An 18,633-nucleotide genomic window follows, 5' to 3' on the forward strand; every position below is an offset into this window, starting at 1 on the left:
AAGGTTGGGATTCAACCTTTTTTTTTTTTTTTTTTTTTTTGTTTTTAAGAAAACCAGTTCAAAAAATCACTTAATTCAGAAATTTAACTCTATGAATCCAACAACTAATCATATAATCCATAAAGAACCTTACTTTGGAGGATGAAACGACTCTCCCACTTGCCTTCACAACTTTGACCCTGTCACCTGTTCACATCCATTAAATTCATCAAAATTGCAGCAAAAATATGATCACCAGAAATACTTTATGACTTAAAATGCTCTGTTGAGCCAAGCTTAAAATTAATGCTAGTATTATAATAAAAGATAGAAGTTCAAGTTTCTAGAGCAGCACTACAACATATAACATGAGTCGAGATGCAAGATTGCAGAATCTTTGCAAGTTGTTGTAGTTATATTCGACTTTCAGAAAGTTCCAAATATGGTGCTAAAACTCTATCAAGGTAGATTCAAATGCATATCTTTATCGAAGTCAATTGCATGTAAAATTTACGTATTTAGTAACTCAACAAATTTACAATTAAAATGTAACCCAAAGCATTTTCTATTAAACTAACAGATTTATTATTGTTGTAGTAGAATCCTAGATGTAAATAATATTGTTAAGTGAAATCTTCTTTTAAAAGACATTAATAATCCAAATAGGTACTAACTGAATTAATGATCATCAAAGTAAAAATCCATCTTTGTACCTAATTCAAGAAAATTACACATACATAACTACAAACATGAATATGTTACATGCATATTCACACGGGTACATATTTGCACACACGTATATGCACATCATTAGACCAATTTTCATAATAATCAAAAGTAATCTTTTCCTATGTTTAGAAATCAAACATACCCGAAATAAAATTGTTAACTTTATCGACAAACGTTCACAATTAAAATTTTAACTCAAAATGTGAACGGTAACTTATAACGCATAGAAAAAAAATCTAGCATGACAGATATTCAAGGAAACAAAGGGGACGTCAAATCACTACAAAATTTGCTCATTCAAAATAAAATGTAAAGGCCTTCCAATTAAAGGGGACTTCAAACCTTCCAAACTACTAAGATTTCATACACTATTCAGTTCGAACCACTTTTAGTTCTTCTTTGATGTCGTCATTTGCAAAGGAATCCTGCAAAAGTAACAGATTTTGAGACTGGTGAATAAATTTCCAAGCATTGTTTTAAACAATGTGGGTTTATTGGATTAAAATAAAACCCAGAAAAAGGAAAATTGAAGAATTGCATTTATAAAATAAATTGGTCCAAATCCCAAACATATTTTAGTTTACAAAACCCAGACCTTAATGCTCTAATCACCAAAAATCGCTTCTTCATAGCAAACACGATATCCATGGCAGTAACAATTGATTTTTGAGACAACCATAGAGTTATATGCAATTATTTCAATATAAGATACATACCTGAGTTGCTGGAATTGGTTCTTGAGATAGCCAAATTCACAAGAAAAAATCGAAGAGTGTAGCGAAATTTGTGAGATTTTAATAGAGGGTTTTGTTAGGGGAGGAAAAGGGGAAGAGTTGTGAAACCATGTAATTTGTGAGAGGGGGTTTTTTAGGGGGAAGATTTTTTGTGAAACGTGTGATTTTGGGAATTGAGAGGGAAATAAATTTGGTAAAAATATTTAGAAAAAGATTACAATGAAATAAATACACACATTTTCTCTTACTTTTCAATTGGTCCTACACTTCACTATTTTGTACAACAAAAGCCTTTAATAAATTGCATATGAAGTCCTCCATTTTTCCAATCTTGACATTGAATTCCTCGTGTTTCCCTTAATTTGGTCAATTCTGGTCAATTTAATTTAGGAGAAAATTGAATTCCTCATGTTTTCATAATTTGGTCAATTTAAGTCATTTTCATCTACTTTTATACCATCTAATATCGATTTTTTCCTAAATAATTAGTGGACAAATAAATTCAATAAAAATATTTCAAAACGTCCACTTTAAGTACTCAAATAATTGTAGAGCCATACTTATCAGTCCGCGATTGAATTTCTTGATCTTATGCAAAATCTTTTTTTTTAAGATACGTTAAGTTTAGATCTTGTTTTAAAAATAAAAGAACATATAAAAAATAGTTAATTAAATAAGCAGACGGACAGACGAAAATTAATGATATTTTATCACCACCTCCCTATCCAAAAAATTTTGACGAGACAAGGAGTTGGGATGACTTTTGGAAACTCGCCCAATTTACTGTCATCCCTATAGTTGTGTGTATGCTATTTGCAGTGAAGACTACCGGCAGTCGTCCTATGTGGCGTATATTTGGCAATTTTTTATTTGATAATTTGATATATAAGTCAACAAATAACTACCATATGAGTGTATCAAATACCAAATCACCAAGTGTATGCCACGTAGAGCGACTACCGACAGTGAAGACCACGAATAGCATTACTCTAAAGTAAAAGTCATGAATGTTGTCTATTAGAATACTTGACACATATAACTATATAGAAATTGATTTAAAAAATGTACAAAATAAGTTAATTATGCTACTAAGATTCTAATTTCAAAAGATCTTCTTATGTTAAACTATTTAAGCATGAGAACTTAAAGCATAACATTTGCTTCAAAAAACTTGCTAGTGGTATGAACGACATGAAATGAATGTTAAGCGTAACTTGCTTTCATTTTTAAAGACAAAATTCTCAACAAAATGGATGTCTTGCAATTAGTAAACTACTTTTTCTACACATTTTCGCATATGATTAGATTGGCAATTTTTTTTTTTTATACTAGAATAACTTCGCTATAGAAAATCCGAACGTTAAATGAATTGCACTTAACTTACGGCCAATCTTTGAACGGTTAACCATCACCTCTGAATATTTCAAACCATTTATCATTTTCAAAATTGAATTACATTTGTTAATGGATTTTTCGAAGGTTAAAGGTTGAAACAATATGATTATCTTTTCGTTTACGATTTTGTAGGAGGTAAATGATTAAGATTTTTATTAGTTTACTAAATTAATTCATATAAGCAATATATTTTTCGTGGGTAATATCAATAACATTTTTTGAAATAATTGATCACCCTTCAAACTATGGATATTCTGTAGATTAATGCTTGATTTTTTTAATTATTAAAATTGATTACTATTAACAAAGAATACTTCGTAGGTAATATTAATTAATCTTTTACCAATAGATAATCTGTTTCTGATTACACATCACATACGAAATATCCATTGGTAAAGGGATATCGGCGTAACGAACATTCCGTTGGTGATTATCTTAGTTAAAGTAAATTAGTTTACTAACAGATATTTTGTGCTTGATTATCAACGAATATTGATAAGTCACCAACAGAATATATGTAGGTGAAAGATCCAAATTTTAAACGGCTATATGAGGCACGAACTAACTGTTGATAAAAATATATCGTCATTGCAAACGAACATTCTGTTAGTATGATTGGAGTTGAAAGTGAATTACTTTTACCAACAGATAATTCATATATTACCTACGAAATATCCATTGATAAAGAGATATCGTCGTTACCAATGAAATTCCATTGCTGATTATCATAGTTTAAGTAAATTACTTTTACCAATGGATAATTCATTTCTAATTACCAGTAATATTTGGCATGTCACCTAAGGAATATTCGCAAGTGAAAGAATCCAAAATGTTAAACGGTTACATTAGGCACGGAATTTTCGTTGGTAAAGAGATATTATCTTTACCAACGGAAAATCCGTTGCTGATTCTCGAAGCTGAAAGTGAATTACTTTTACCAACGGATGCAATCCGTTGGTAATATTGGGCATGTTACCTACGGAATATCCGTAGGTGAAAGATCCAAAATGTTAAACGATTATATTAGGCACGGAATATTCGTTGGTAAAGAGATATCATCTTTACCAACGGATAATCCGTTGCGAACAATCGATAGATCTAAAATGCTAAACGATTATATTAGGCACAGAATATCCGTTGGTAAAGAGATATTTTTTTACCAACGAAAAATCCGTTGCTGATTCTCATAGCTTATAGTGAATTACTTTTACCAACGGATAATCTGTTTCTAATTACCAACGGATGATCCGTTGGTAATTGGTGAAAGATCCAAATTATTAAACATTTACATTAAGCACGAAATATCCATTGGTAAAGAGATATCATCTTTACCAACGGATAATTCGTTGCTAATTACCAACGAATGTGATCTGTTGGTAATATTCGATACGTCACCTACGGAATATCCGTAGGTGGAAGATCTAAAATGTTAAATGGTTGTATTAGGGACGGAATATCCGCTGGTAAAGAGATATCATTTTTACCAATGGAAAATCTGTTGCTAATTATCATAGTTAAAAGTAAATTACTTTTACCAACAGATAATCTGTTTCTAATTAACAACGGAATATCCGTAGGTAAAAGATCAGAATGTTAAACGGTTATATTAGGCACGAAATATCCATTGGTAAATAGATATCATCTTTACCAACGAAAAATTTATTGCTAATTATCGTAGCTAAAAGTGAATTACTTTTACCAACGGATAATTCGTTTCTAATTACCAACGGATTGCATCCGTTGGTAATTTTCTGTAAATTGCCAACGGAATATCCCGTTGCTGATTATCATAGCTAAAAGTGAATTACTTTTACCAACAGATTACATCCGTTGGTAATTTTCCGTAGCTGAAAAACTGTTTTTTAGTAGTGATAGCATTCTTATTCTCAAATTTTTGTTAGTTAACACATTTTGTATTTGATAATAGTTTTATGTGCAAAAGTCCGTTGAAATGAAGTATTACAACTTATTTTTTATCATGTTTTCAACAAAAAAAATAAAAAATAAAAATTAGTGTGATATTATTTTTTTCTCATTTCAAAGCATGAAAATAAAATATTTTGATGAAAAATCATCATCAATGATAAGACGTACTAATTAATGGAAAGTTAAATATTAGAATTTGATGAACAAAAGTTAAGAAGGTAATTGCTACAATGAGTAAAGATTGGAGAATTTAATTATAATTAGAATGTGGTGTATCAAATAAAAAATTGTGGTGACAATATAACCACTCTTAGCGCAAAAGTTCATCCAACTTAACCCATAAAGTGCATAAGAGATTAGAGTTCATGGCAAAATGGGACCATCACAAGGCAAAAGTTGGCAAAAGGGGCAAATGATTTCATGATGACTTTGGGTTTGCTCATTTTTGGCAAATCACTAGTCTAATTTGATTGGAGCCGAGCCAAGGAATAAAACTCAGTGCCTTTAGCCCTGACGCAAGGCCAATTTCGGGCAAAATCCATCGTTTAGGCCCTCGTTTAATCGTTTTTGCTATTTATGGTAATTTTCATTTTTTGCAATATCTCTTTCCATGAAATTCGGATTTAGATTCCGTTTGTTGGAGGATGATCCCGAAGATAAGTATTTTCCATCTTAGTAATTATCTCATATTTTCCATTTTTGGGAAAAAATATCTTATTTTATTTTATTTTATTTTCCGAATTTTCCTAGGTTTTTCTACTATTTAATCAGTTGTAAGCCCTTAGAGGCAGTAGTTCTGGAATTCAATAAAATCTTTCTTGAGAGTTTTCTCAATTTGTGATTGTTCATCTTCCCTATAATATTTCCGCTACGTCAGTATACATCAAGAGAGAACAATTTCACGCAATTTAGGAAGCATAGGGACATCTATGGAGCATCCACACATTAAGTTCCTGTTCCTCCTTGCTAGGTATTTAAAAAATATATATATATAATCACATTTTTTTTAATAGAATAATTTTACACTGAATTTATAGTTTTTTTTTTACAATTTTTTAATTATTCATTCTCCACAAAAATCATAAAAAAAATCTATTCTAAAAAAAAAATCAAAACGGCTAATATCTGTGTTAGTCTAAATAATTTTTAATTATTAGTATTCGTATGTTGAACGTGTTTCGATAAGAGCCGAGCAGTGGGCTCTTAGCTTAAAAAGCCATGAACCTTCGCTGAGACAAGGCTTTCTATAAAAAGAACGAAGTTAAGTGAAACTATACAAAGTGCAAAATAAAAATGAAGAAACCTAGGGCCTGTTTGAGAATAGATTGTGTGAAAATTGATTATTTTGAAGAATGTGTGAATGTAGAGAAAAATTACAGGATTATGCACAATTTTTTTTTTTTATTAAGAGTATGTGTGATTGTAATGAATTTAAGAAAAAACAAATTCTAAATAAAAGTTTTACCAAACATGGGCCAAGTAGATTTATTCCTTTTCTATTTTGACGAGCATGATTAAAATTTTATTTCTGTAGTTAAGTCCCTGTTTGAAATCCTTTTATGTGTGTGTAAACTCATTTTTAGTCATATATTATCCCGATAAAATAATTCTCCAAAAAATAAAACACAATTAAAGCATCTCTAATATATTCTTTAAATATAAGATGATCTTTAAAGAGTCAACCTTTAAATTATATATTCTAAAAGATTCTTCAAATTAATATTTTATAATAGAAAGTGAGTTTGTATATTCAAATTTGGAGAATTAAATCTACTCTTTACAATTAAATGCATTCAAATTTTTAATGGAAAAAATAATATAATATTTTGGAAAGAAGCTAGTAAAAGTAAAAGATAAAAAAATAATAAATATTTTTTAAAAATAGTAAAATCAAAAGTGTTAATATAAAAAGCCTATCAAAGTACTTCAAAATTCTTTTTAATGGTAAAATATGTTCTTTAAAAATTAAAAAATATATATTTTTTTTGAAAATATCCTAAAATAATAAACTATGTTCTCCCATAAATGGTACCAAACAAACTCTAAGATGTAACTTCTATTAATTTTGTAGTTTTTTCTTAAAAAATAATTCTTCCTTACATTGAAGTTATCAAAGGAAAAAAAAAAAAGAGGGGGTTATGCTGTACGTATATTTAGATGTCAATAACGATGTCCATCTTCCTCGTGAACACCGTTATAGAGGGATGGAAAGGGGTGGACACCGTTACGTTATGTCGGGGATTAACACCACATCATATACACAGCATATTCCTTGCAAGAATATTATGGTGCCGGCCAAACCAACGACTTTCGGGCCTTAAGCTTTGTTTCTCTACCTACCCTAAGGTTACATACAATTATATACAGAAAATCATAATAATTCAGTTTTGGTGCCATCCTGCTATATCACTGGACAATGGAGTCTCCATTTAAGGTGGATATACTGAAAGGTAAAGTAGCGTTGCTGACAGGAGGAGGATCAGGAATCGGGTTCGAGATCTCAACGCAATTCGGTAACCATGGAGCCTCCGTCGCCATCATGGGCCGCAGGAAGAACGTCGTTGACCGCGCCATATCAGTACTCCAATCTTTAGGAATTCCGGTAACTGCTTTTCCTTTTTGGCATATAGTTCATTTATAATCACATTTCTGCGGGATGGTTTTGGAGAAGGGTTAGAAGAACTTTGTATTATTCTTCTCGATTAGACGATTAAAATGAGAAACTGACACTGCAAGTTGACGTTGACTTATCTTGTGACTGATGAATCAATATAAATCTGAGTTTGTTTTGCTTGTTTTCTGATTTGATTATGTTTATTATTGTTTTCGTGAGAAGGGATTAGGCTTCAATCCATAATATTACGTGCACTTCATTTTCAGGCGGTGGGGTTTGAAGGTGATGTAAGGAAACGGGAAGATGCAAAAAGAGTAGTGAAGGAAACTGTGAAGCATTTTGGAAAGCTTGACATTCTTGTTAATGCTGCTGCCGGCAATTTTCTTGTGTCAGCTGAGGATTTGTCTTCTAATGGCTTTAAAACAGGTTTAGAATCTGCCAATCATCCCTCTGTTAGACTGTTACTGAGGGCTAATAATTCTTTATTCATTACTTCATTGGGATCTTCGAATTACTGCTAACATAGTTATTACCTTAAAATTGATGAATGTCAATTATGGCCTCATCCGAGATCAGTCTTAATTTGTACTGTAGTTACTACTAATGACGCGAACATTTCATTTGAATCTGTCTTGTAAAAAGAGACAAGAAAGTCAAGTCTTTGTATTGAACTATTTCTTCTAAAAGCTTTAAAAAATTATCGCACAATCTTTCATAAATGAGTGGAGAGAGACTTGAACTTTGATCTTTACCTGTTTTGATAAAATGTTGAACCAAGCTTAATCTCTTATGGAGGCATGCATTTATTTATTTATATTTAGTCCAAGAGTTTGTTGTTATGTCAAAGTAGAGGCTATAGAACCATCAGAGAAATCTAAAAAGGTAATATGTTAGAACGTATTTGAATGTGATATATCTTAAACACACCTAAAATAAAATTTCTTATTTGATATAAGAGGATAGTTTAACAAACGAAGAGCCAAGTTTCTTTTATATGATTGTTCTTTAGAGCATCCTGCATTCTAGATAGCTCCAATCTTAATGTATACAATTGTAATTACTTTTCTGCAGTGATAGATATCGATGCTGTTGGTACATTTACAATGTGTCACGAAGCACTTGAATATCTCAAGAAAGGTGGACCGGGAAGGAGCTCATCTACAGGCGGATTTATATTGAACATCAGTGCCACTTTGCATTACACGGCGTCTTGGTATCAAATCCACGTATCTGCAGCCAAGGTTTATAAGTTCTATGCTTACTGCACAGATAATTTAACTTCGTTTGCGAATTTTAATCATCGCTCACTTTGATTCAGGCAGCTGTTGATGCCCTTACGAGAAATTTGGCCTTGGAGTGGGGTACCGATTATGATATCAGAGTTAATGGTATTGCACCAGGTCCTATAGAAGATACTGCTGGAATGAGTAAACTTGCACCCCACGCTAGAGAGAAAATCTTTTTTTGAGAAAAGATCTCTTGAAACTTGCAGATAAAGTCCCGAAAGTTTTTGTTTTTCTCTTCACACTGTGCGAAGAGATAATTTGCTCTCTCCGCACCTTGCAATGTCTTTTTTTTTTTTTCTCATGTGCGGGGATTTTTTTTTTTTTTTTTTTTTTGGTCTAATGGAGTTTATATATACTAAACTTATTATTATTTTTTTAATGTTGTTGTCATAATGCATGTGTGGAAGAATATTTGTTAATCACTATAAACAAAAATTTTCACAAAATGCAAAAAAAAAAAAAAAAATGCACAATAAGTGCTCTCTGTATTGCATCTGCACTGTTTGAAATTATCGTCCAGGGGTTACAAGATTAAAGGAACCAGGCGGAAGTTGTTCCTCTGAGGCACGTGTTTTACCATACAAATCTCCCATCATATGTCCCTTGCCAACTACGAGAAAAGCAGGTGTAAACACACTCAAGAAAATGTAATTTCGAAGGTCACAAGTGACACAACTATCAGAAATTCAATTTACTATCATCCAACAAAGATATTATGTTACAGGAAACCCTAGGAAACACTACAGCTGCCAAGCAATGGCCAATGAAATTTCAGTTCGTCATCTAGTTGCCAGACTAAGCGCACACAGGATTATTACCTAAGTCTCACCCCTTGGTTGTGTCACTCTGTCTCTCTTGAGGCTGAGACAGCTGACCCTGTGACGGCGGCCATGACATATAGGGTGGAGGCTGTTGAGGATGTTGACCGGTAAAGAGAGCGGATTGATCCACCGGCTTTCCCATGATCATCCCAGCTGGTCCCACTGAATGCTGAGGAACATAATAATATGGACTTGCTTCTGATGGAGATCCCAGTGACGGGATAGTAGCCTTAGTGACACCAAGCCCCTCCTCTCTTAACTCGTCTCGAGGAATAATATCAACTAAAAAGTCAAAAACATCAGTTCTCGAAATGGCAGCAGCAATATCGTTCTTCTGAAGAGTCCTCCTTTTGTTCTCTTCTGTATGGATCCAGGATCGTTGAGTTAGCTCCAAGATGAACATCTCACACGCCTTTGCAAAAACAACTGGAGCTTCAGCAGAAATCATTCTAACATCTTCATCAGCTTTCATTATTTTCTTGATTCGAGCAAGTGGGAGACTTTGGTTCTTGAAATCATTCGTGTGCTCAACTTCTTGCATTTGATTTGCCCAGAAAGCTTGAAGCTGCTGTTGACTCTGTTGCAGCTGTTGACTATTGAATTGCTGGGGTTGGTGGTGGTAAGCAAGCTGCGAAGCCGGATAAGTACTCGGGGAGGAAATAGCTACGGCTGGAGTGCCAGTAGCCACCACATGTGCTGCTTGGTAAGGATTAGCATATGTCATCTGGCCACTGCCTGGTACAACTCCGACCACTGGCTGCTGTTGTTGCAGATTCTGATGCTGCTGTTGGAGTATGTGGTCCGATTGATTCATGGCTGTCGGTTAAGTTATATTTTATTGTTGTTACAACTATCTCCTCAATCAAATTCTGAAACAGGAAAAAATCTTGATCCCTTTAGAGAATTTTAATCTATGCAAAGAATTTTGTCTAGATGCACAAATCTTATGTAGTACGAGCTACAACAGATCTCGATTGTTTCACATCTCATTCCAATTCTATTACTAATTAGAACATACATACATATATGTGTGTGTGTATATAGACACACACACACACACACATATACATAAATACGAAAGTTACTAAAAAACTGTAATCACTACATAACAAATACTTTAATTACCTACAATGAGCTTGGCAGTAAAAATTATTCCAAAGCATCTTTCTAACTTTAGCTTAATCCCATTCTCTGAATCACTTACTATGACACTCTGATAGGCTCCAATACACCTTACACATTCTAGAAGGACCTAGAAGAAGAATAACCAGCAAGTGGTTGGAAAACTAAAGTCGGTTAGAGAGTCAAAAAAATAGGAGAGAGAAACAATTACAAGTAGCTTATAAATAAAGAAAGGGGGAGAAAGGATTAGGCAGGAAAAAAATAGCGGGTGGAGAGTACAGCCCTCTGGAAAGGTTGATTGTATTTCTTTTATTTCTGTGGTATCTATAAAAGTGGTATCAGACCAATTACCTTGGAAAATGACTCTCAACGATCGAGTAGAGTCCTTGGAAGGAAGAAATGACCGCTTACAATTCGAGTTACATGAGTTAGGTGCAGTAAAAATTGAATTCCAGAGAGCAGTATCTAGGATGATGGATAAGCTTGATCTAATGATAAAAAAAAGGAGAGTACTACAAGAAGAACGGTAGGAAGGAAACATTTAACATGATCGGAAACACTATGCATCCAGAAATTTCAAAGAAAACCAACGAAGCAGAGGTGGTATCAGATGCGAGCACAGAGGCAGTTACCCCCACCGAGATCCTTTGCTTCCGAAATTTCACTCGATTTTGATGAAATCAAGGCAAGCACAGACGATCACAGTGAGGAAATCAGAGCTCTATTGCCAGCACACACTGAAGTGGTGAGGGAAGGCATCCAGATTAATCGGCTGAATCCAATTATTATGACTGAAGGCACGATTACAGAAGTGGCCCAGCGAGTTGAAAATAAAAATGAACATGTCAAGCAAGCCCAGTCCAATTATGAACCGAGTAAAATTAATAGCTATATCCCAAGTCTCACACCCCATTATATGGCCATCTACACAGAGAACACAGTCCACCAACTCCTTACCCGGCAAACGCGACTGCTCCCAAGTCAATGGTCGTCACGGACTTCACCCTACTATGGCGACCAAAGGAGCACTGCCATCTAAGAAGCCAATTACAAGAAGCATTGGCGTAGGAGGATTCCACAACTCGTACCTCGGTGAGAAGATTGTGGCGAAGACACCACACAAGATTTTGGCGATGGATGTGTACAATGACAAGAAGCATCTGCCAGAGCCTCCTGGTGGTTCACCTCTGTGACCCGACCATATCCAGTTTTACCAACTCAATATCAAGAAAGGTTCGCGACTTGAAGGGCTCATCAAGATGGCAGATCTCACAGTAAACCTTGCTACTATTTGTACTCCAAAAACAAGAATCAAGATGATGGTGCATCTTACAAATGGGTTGGGCCAAATGATGGATATGGCTCAACTAATGGAAAATAAAAATAATGGCCTAAAAACGCCTAAGGACACTGTGGGCTCAGGGCTCTTCAAATTAGGGCCAATTTGGGAAGAGGCAAAGGTGAATGACACTCTCGAAATGAGAATTGTGACAATGGAGAAGCAAGCAACCCTACAAAGCAGGGACTACGCCACCAATAATTCCCTACCTTCCACCTTGAGGACAAGGTGGTTTTGGAAACCGAGAGTATTGATGGGCTCCAATACACCTCACGCATTCTAAAAGGACCTAGAAGAAGAATAACCAGCAAGTGGTTGGAAAACTAAAGTCTCTTAGAGAGTAAAAAATAGGAAGGAAAAACGCTTACAAGTAGCTTATAAATAAAGAGGGGGGAGAAAGGATTGGGCAAGAAAAAAATAGTCAGTGAAAACCATACTTTGGAGAGTACAGCCCTCTCGAAAAGTTGATTGTATTTCTTGTATTTCTGTGGTATCTATCACACTCATCATAATCAATAGTTAAAAAAACAGAAAGAAATAGAAAATCGAGTAAGGAAATGGTTTATAGTTTTTCCAACAATTAGCACTACGAAGCTATGAAGTACAAATTCCGTTGGGAAAAACTATTAACACCCAGAGAAGTGGCCAAAATATATAGAAGGCTAGGATAAACTGATTTATTTTGTTTCGCCTTTAGATACGACGACGGATAATAATGTTTCTAAACAAGCCTCCTTCGGCCAAAATGTGCCTATTTATCTAATTTATGTGCGAAATAGAAAAGTCAGAAATAGCAAAAAAAAAAAAAAAAGGGATGAAGGGCAACCAATATAACCGTCCGTGAAAGTTAACCTCATAATATATTCATCGCTGAACCAAAAAATAAAAATAATCCCCAAAATTTTTTCCAGACCAAGATAAATTTTCACTTCTAATCACATAACTTTTTTATTCGTTTGTTCTCACGTTTTAAATCATCAAATAAGAAAATGAACAACAATAACAAAAAGTATAAAAGTAAACAGAATAATTTTCTACCACCCCACCCGATTACAATCCAAAGATAAATCATCTTTACACCATAATTCACAAAACACATGAGGAAGAACATTAGAAAACCAAAGAAATCCGAAAAAAAAATAAAAGAAAATAACGAAAGAGACATTTACCCATATTTTCCGAATCAGAAGCCGCGGATTTCTCTGATTGCTCAAACCCTAAACGAGAGGAGTGTGAGCCCGCGTGAATCTATAAGCAGATTACACGTAAAAACGATTTCCTCTTTATTTATATAACAAACAATTAGAGAGAGCGAGAGAGAGAGAGGAACAGGTAAAGGGAAGGTCAGATATTTTGAATATGATCCAGAAACAAAAAGAAAAAGATACTCTTGGGACGGGGTGGGTTGTGGGGAATGTGTCCCTGGAAACGTGTCGTAATTCAGCGGAGAGCAGATTAGGGCTTCCACGCGTTAGATAGTTATTGGGAAAAGGGGTACATTTACAAAAGGCCTAGTCTTGTAAAATTTTTTGAGGCCTAACTTATGATAAAAATGTTTTTGAGGCCTTTCTTAGGTTAAAATATCCAAATAATCCTTGTCATATTATTGAAATATCCCAAATGTCCTTAGTGTATAATGACTATAATACCCATTTTTCAAATAAAAATTATAATCGTTAGTTTCATTTGTTGTTATTCTTTGGAATTTCAGATTCATCCTCCTCCTCCTCTTCTTCTTCTTCTTCTATAATCTTCTACTTCTTCTTCTTTATTCTTCTTTTTTCTTTCAATATAATTTTACTTGAAATATAAAGAAGCACATCAAAGAAGAAACCCTTACATTTATGTATTTTATGTCGGTTAGATATTATTTTCACTTTTAATGTTTTGTGAATCTTGTTTTTTTTATTTTCACTTTTAATGTTTTTTGAATCTTTTTTTTTTTTTTTTTTTACTATTTTTACATATATTCATTGTCATTTGTGTTTATTTAATTCTTTGAATGTATTTTTCAATCTCAAGTAGTTTTGAAAGCAAAATATCATATACTTTTTAGCTACAAATTCATTGTTGACGTATTAAATGACTGTAGTCGTTTTAAACGACCACATAGTAGTTTAAACGACTGTAGTCGTTTTAAACGATCGTAGTCGTTTTTTAAATGACTGAAAACGACTTCAATAACTTTTATATTACTGTGAATGAGTAAATGCTAACATTCTAAAATTTTGCTATTCTAATTACAGATATGGACTCAACAATATGGATTTCTATATTTTATTTTGGTGATTTTGTTAATGATGATCAAGGAAATTGGACATGGAAACGAAGTGGGAGTAATGAAATGGTGGAAGGAGTTCCAATATCTTCAAATATTTCATATCATGATCTGTATTGTGAAGTGTTAAATCTTTGCAAAGTTGATTCATCTTTGCATGAAGTTGAGATGAGATTTCTCCTCCCTGGAAATGGTCAGTTTACAATTCCAATTAAAATTATTTCAAATAGGCATGTGCAATGGTTGCTATCTCTCAACAAAAAAGATCACTGTCCCATTTGTGTAACCCTTGTAAGCAAATGTTCAGTCGAGGATAGACAAAAAGAAGATGATGATTCATTTCATGAAGTGGAAAACAATGAAGTTTATTGTGAAATACAAAATGAAGGCGATAATCTTCATTGTGAAATGCAAGCAAATGATGACAATGAAGTGGATCGGACTGAAATTATTGATTGGGATGAGTTAGAATAGCCAGAGACGATAACGTAGATATTATCACTGAAAACGGTAACGCTGTTGTTTTCTCTACAGATATGGATCTGAGATACTTCAAAAGAACAGAGAAGAAAATCGTTTTACAAATGAACACCTGGTAGCTTCAATTCTTACATCACAAGTTATTCCAGAAGATGAAGATTTAGAAGATTGCCAAATTTCCAACGCAAAAACAGATCTTATGATGAAAGTTCACATACTTGCAATGAAGTACAACTTTGAATTTAGAATGAAGAAATCAAATAAGGAAGTCTATACAATTATTTGCATAGATGAAAAATGCAAATGACGTTTGCGAGCAACTAAATTCAAAAATTGTGATTACTTTCAAGTTCACAAGTATGTACACGAACATACTTGCTCTGTGAGTATTCGCCAAAATGATCATAGACAGGCAAGATCGTGGGTTGTTGGAAGACATATAATGCCTGCGTTTCAAAATCCTAACACGGTACATAAACCTACAGACATCATTAATGACATGCGTTGGGAATTCGGTATAGACATGAGTTATCAGAGGGCGCGAAAATCACGAGAATGAGCTTTAGAAATTTTAAGAGGTTCCTTGGAGGATAGTTATGCTAAATTGGGCTTATATTCTCATAACTTGGCTAAAACTAATCCTGGAACAGCATTGTCTTTAGAGATTGATGGTGAGAATCGTTTCAAGTACTTTTTCATGGCTCTTGGACCTTGCATTCGCGGATTTCTCTCTTCAATGCGGAAAGTAGTTGTTGTTGATGGAACATTTTTGATGGGAAAATACAAAGGTACGCTGATTGTTGCTACTTGTCAAGATGAAAATATTCAAATTTATCCTCTTGCTTGGGGTATAGTTGATTCTGAAAATGATGCATCATGGACCTAGTTTTTTATGAAATTGAAAGAAGTAAAAGGGAATACTGAAGATCTTGTTGTTATATCTGATCGACATCCAAGTATTATCAATGGAGTTCAAGCTATCTATCAAAATGCCCATCATGGTCATTGCATCTATCATATAAAAGGTAACTTAAGGACTGTAACTAGAAAAACAGAGATTTTCCTACTTTTTAAGAAAGCAGCAGAGGCATATACTTTAGAAGAGTTCGGAAATTATATGAATGAAATGAAGAGAATTGATATTAAAGCTTGGGAATATTTAGTGAAAGCGCCTTTCCATACTTGGGCAAGGTCACACTTTCAGAGAAACCGTTACAATATCATGACATCGAATAATGCTGAGTCACTGAATTCAGTGTTTAAGAAAGATCGACGGAATCCGATACTTGCATTGATAAAGAGTATTAGGAAAAGATTGCAGAAATGATTTTATGAGAGGCGTGCGAATGCACAAAGCTGTACAAGTACTTTGACACCAATAATTGAAGAGAAATTGCGTAAGAATGTTGATAAAGCCAAGAGGTTTGTTGCCGAGCCGATCGATCAGTTCATGTATGATGTGAGGAATGACACCACGAATTTTGTTGTTAGCTTAGATGAAAAAACTTGTACTTGTAGGCGATTTCAATTTGAACATTTACCGTGCGAACATGCAGTAGCTGCGGCGAGGAAGAGTGGCTGTTCAATTTACTCATTCTGCTCTCTGTACTATACTGTTGTACATTACTGTAAGTCGCATACTTAGAAACTAAATCCGTTATACTTGAACATGATTAGTGGAGCACGATGAATTGCATGTAATGAAGCTCGTCTTCTTATTTCATTTGAAGCTAATAAGTCGAAACCAAACACAATTTATAATGTTAGAAGGTTGATTGTCACCTTATATGTCGTTGTACATTACTGTAAGTTGCATACTTAGAAACAAAGTCCATTATACTTGAACATTGTTAGTGGAGCACGATGAATTGCATATATTGAAGTTCGTTAAATGGTTGATTGTCACCTTATATGTCATTAAAAGTGCAAACAACTCTACACACTTTAGGAAAACGACTAGGGTCGTTTAAAAAAGACTACAATCGTTTTTGGAAAACGACTATAGTCGTTTAAAACGACTGTAGTCTTTTTTAAACGACTGTAGTCTTTTTTAAACGACTAGAGTCATTTTAAAGGAAACGACTGTAGTCTTTTATAGTTTTAAATGAAACGACTGTAGTCATTTAAAAAGACTGAAGATGACTACAAGTCTTTTTAAATGACTACAATCGTTCTTTTCAAAAAAGGCTGAAGTCTTTTAAACGACTATAGTCAGTTAGAAGATGACAACATTAAACAATCAACATTTAAAAAAAATCGACATTATCTCCCTCATAATGTAAACTATATCAACCTAAAAAACAAACTTCTATTCATAACATCAACATTTAAAAAAAACGACATTATCTCCCTCATAATGTAAACTATATCAACCTATAAAATAAACTTCTATTAATAACATAAAAAAACCCCACGTTCAACATAAACTATAAAATTATATTTACATTCAGAACTCATAAACATACAAATACACCAAAAGGTCCTAAGGTTCATAATCAAGGGCAAAAATATCAGCAGCCATCTTTTCCCTCCATCTGTTCATATAGGAGCCATTAACTTGTTCTATTGGACTGTTGATGCTCAAGAATTCTATATATTTTACTATGTACATACCACAATCGCCTCTGAAAGATAATAAATCATGGTAAATAAAATGATATAACTAAATTGATATGAACAAGTAAATATTGAATTGTAATAAATAAAAAAAACTTAGAAATGACTTGTTTAGTTGTTTTGTACTCCTTTCTATGGCCACAGTATCTGTCTCCAAATCAATGTTGATTTCCTTCAAAAGTAGACAGACAGTGATACTAGCAGCCTTCAAGTCATCTTTGAGTTGATCGTTCATAATGCAACCCTTATCAGGATCATACACACATATTGTTGCTTTGCAAAAGTCTATCTTAACTGCGAGCCAATGTCTGCAAGTACATAACGGAAAATATACATGTGTATATTCCTGCCATTTCCTTCCAAATGATGGCCTTGCCCCGGTGATATACTCCATTAGCTCTACTGGAATTCTGAAATGATCTCCTTGCTCATGTAAATCAAGCATAGTAAAGGTCAAGAGGTTATTAAATTGCACATCCAAAATAGCTCACGAACTACCAAATGACTTGGGATATTTGGTTGCCCGAGCTCGCAACAAATGCAGTGCTATGTCAACATGCTGAGAGTTGAATATATAGTTATATACAAGATAATCGAATAATACAAGTAATGAGTTAACATACTTACTTCCTCTAGAAACCATCCCCTGGTTTCAACACATCGTTAAACCATTTTTTCGCGTCTTCTAAGTTGATATGACCCAATTCATATGAGACACTGAAGAAAAATACAAAATTGTAAAAGAATACATGTGAAAAGTAAAAAAAAGAATTGGTAAAAATGCTTACCCATCACCTAAACTGGAGTGCCATTTAGAGAAATGTTTCTTCTTAACCGGGTCAACGTCTCCAAAAAGATCAACATTCGTGCTGTCAACATGTCTTCTCCACTTAGCTCCAGTCGTGTATGGAGAGGAAACTAACTTTGAAGCTTTTTAAGTCTTTTATCTCGCATCAGGATATCAGTTTGTTGATAAGTTCTATCTGAATTTCTCTTTTTACAAGTGAAAACCTTAGTGTACATCCTTGTCCTCTCATTAATCCCCACATCATTGTCAACTACATCCATCTCCCTCTCAATATTCCCTAATACAGTCTCCATCATGGCGCCTGCTGCCTCAGCCTCCATCTCAATGCCTCCTGCAACTGCTTCCCTCCCAATCTCCCTCGTCTCAGCCATCTCAATGCCTCCTGCAACTGCTTCCCTCCCAATCTCCCTCGTCTCAGCCTCGCTCTCAATGCCCCCTGCCACTGTCTCCATCACTCCGTGCCTCAAACTCTCCTACAGCGTCCCATGCCCCATTCTCTTCCATAA

The 18,633-nt window shown here is 34.0% G+C and overlaps 2 protein-coding genes across 3 annotated transcripts; one reads left to right on the top strand and one right to left on the bottom strand.

Annotated features, from left to right (window-relative positions):
• The first annotated feature begins 6,929 nt into the window (after nucleotides 1-6,929).
• LOC111368230 (peroxisomal 2,4-dienoyl-CoA reductase-like) lies at nucleotides 6,930-8,845 on the top strand. Its single transcript, XM_022989479.1, has 4 exons — nucleotides 6,930-7,365; nucleotides 7,644-7,803; nucleotides 8,449-8,618; nucleotides 8,696-8,845. The coding sequence occupies exons 1-4, from the start codon at nucleotides 7,180-7,182 to the stop codon at nucleotides 8,843-8,845; spliced, it is 666 nt and encodes a 221-aa protein (XP_022845247.1). The 5' UTR covers nucleotides 6,930-7,179.
• Nucleotides 8,846-9,121: 276 nt separating this feature from the next.
• Nucleotides 9,122-13,343, bottom strand: LOC111368569 (nuclear transcription factor Y subunit C-2-like). 2 transcript variants are annotated; one of them, XM_022989886.1, is made up of 3 exons: nucleotides 13,115-13,343; nucleotides 10,610-10,736; nucleotides 9,122-10,353 (listed from the first exon to the last, which is right to left on the bottom strand). In XM_022989886.1, the coding sequence occupies exon 3, from the start codon at nucleotides 10,296-10,298 to the stop codon at nucleotides 9,489-9,491; it is 810 nt and encodes a 269-aa protein (XP_022845654.1). In that variant the 5' UTR covers nucleotides 10,299-10,353; nucleotides 10,610-10,736; nucleotides 13,115-13,343; the 3' UTR covers nucleotides 9,122-9,488. The 2 variants fall into 2 exon arrangements, with proteins under 2 accessions (XP_022845654.1, XP_022845652.1); XM_022989884.1 differs by lacking the exon at nucleotides 10,610-10,736 and having other exon boundaries at nucleotides 9,125-10,353; nucleotides 13,115-13,334.
• Between the last annotated feature and the right edge of the window lie 5,290 nt (nucleotides 13,344-18,633).

This window comes from Olea europaea, chromosome 19, assembly GCF_002742605.1.
Source record: "Olea europaea var. sylvestris chromosome 19, O_europaea_v1, whole genome shotgun sequence".
NCBI classification, from domain to species: domain Eukaryota; kingdom Viridiplantae; phylum Streptophyta; class Magnoliopsida; order Lamiales; family Oleaceae; genus Olea; species Olea europaea.

Bases quoted from the DNA above. Each gene is read 5' to 3' on its own strand.
- LOC111368230 (XM_022989479.1), top strand. From the start codon at position 7,180: ATGGAGTCTCCATTTAAGGTGGATATACTGAAAGGTAAAGTAGCGTTG. The intron at 7,366-7,643 runs GTAACTGCTTTT...CTTCATTTTCAG, and splicing joins TCCAATCTTTAGGAATTCCG to GCGGTGGGGTTTGAAGGTGA. The intron at 8,619-8,695 runs GTTTATAAGTTC...ACTTTGATTCAG, and splicing joins TCCACGTATCTGCAGCCAAG to GCAGCTGTTGATGCCCTTAC.
- LOC111368569 (XM_022989886.1), bottom strand. From the start codon at position 10,298: ATGAATCAATCGGACCACATACTCCAACAGCAGCATCAGAATCTGCAA.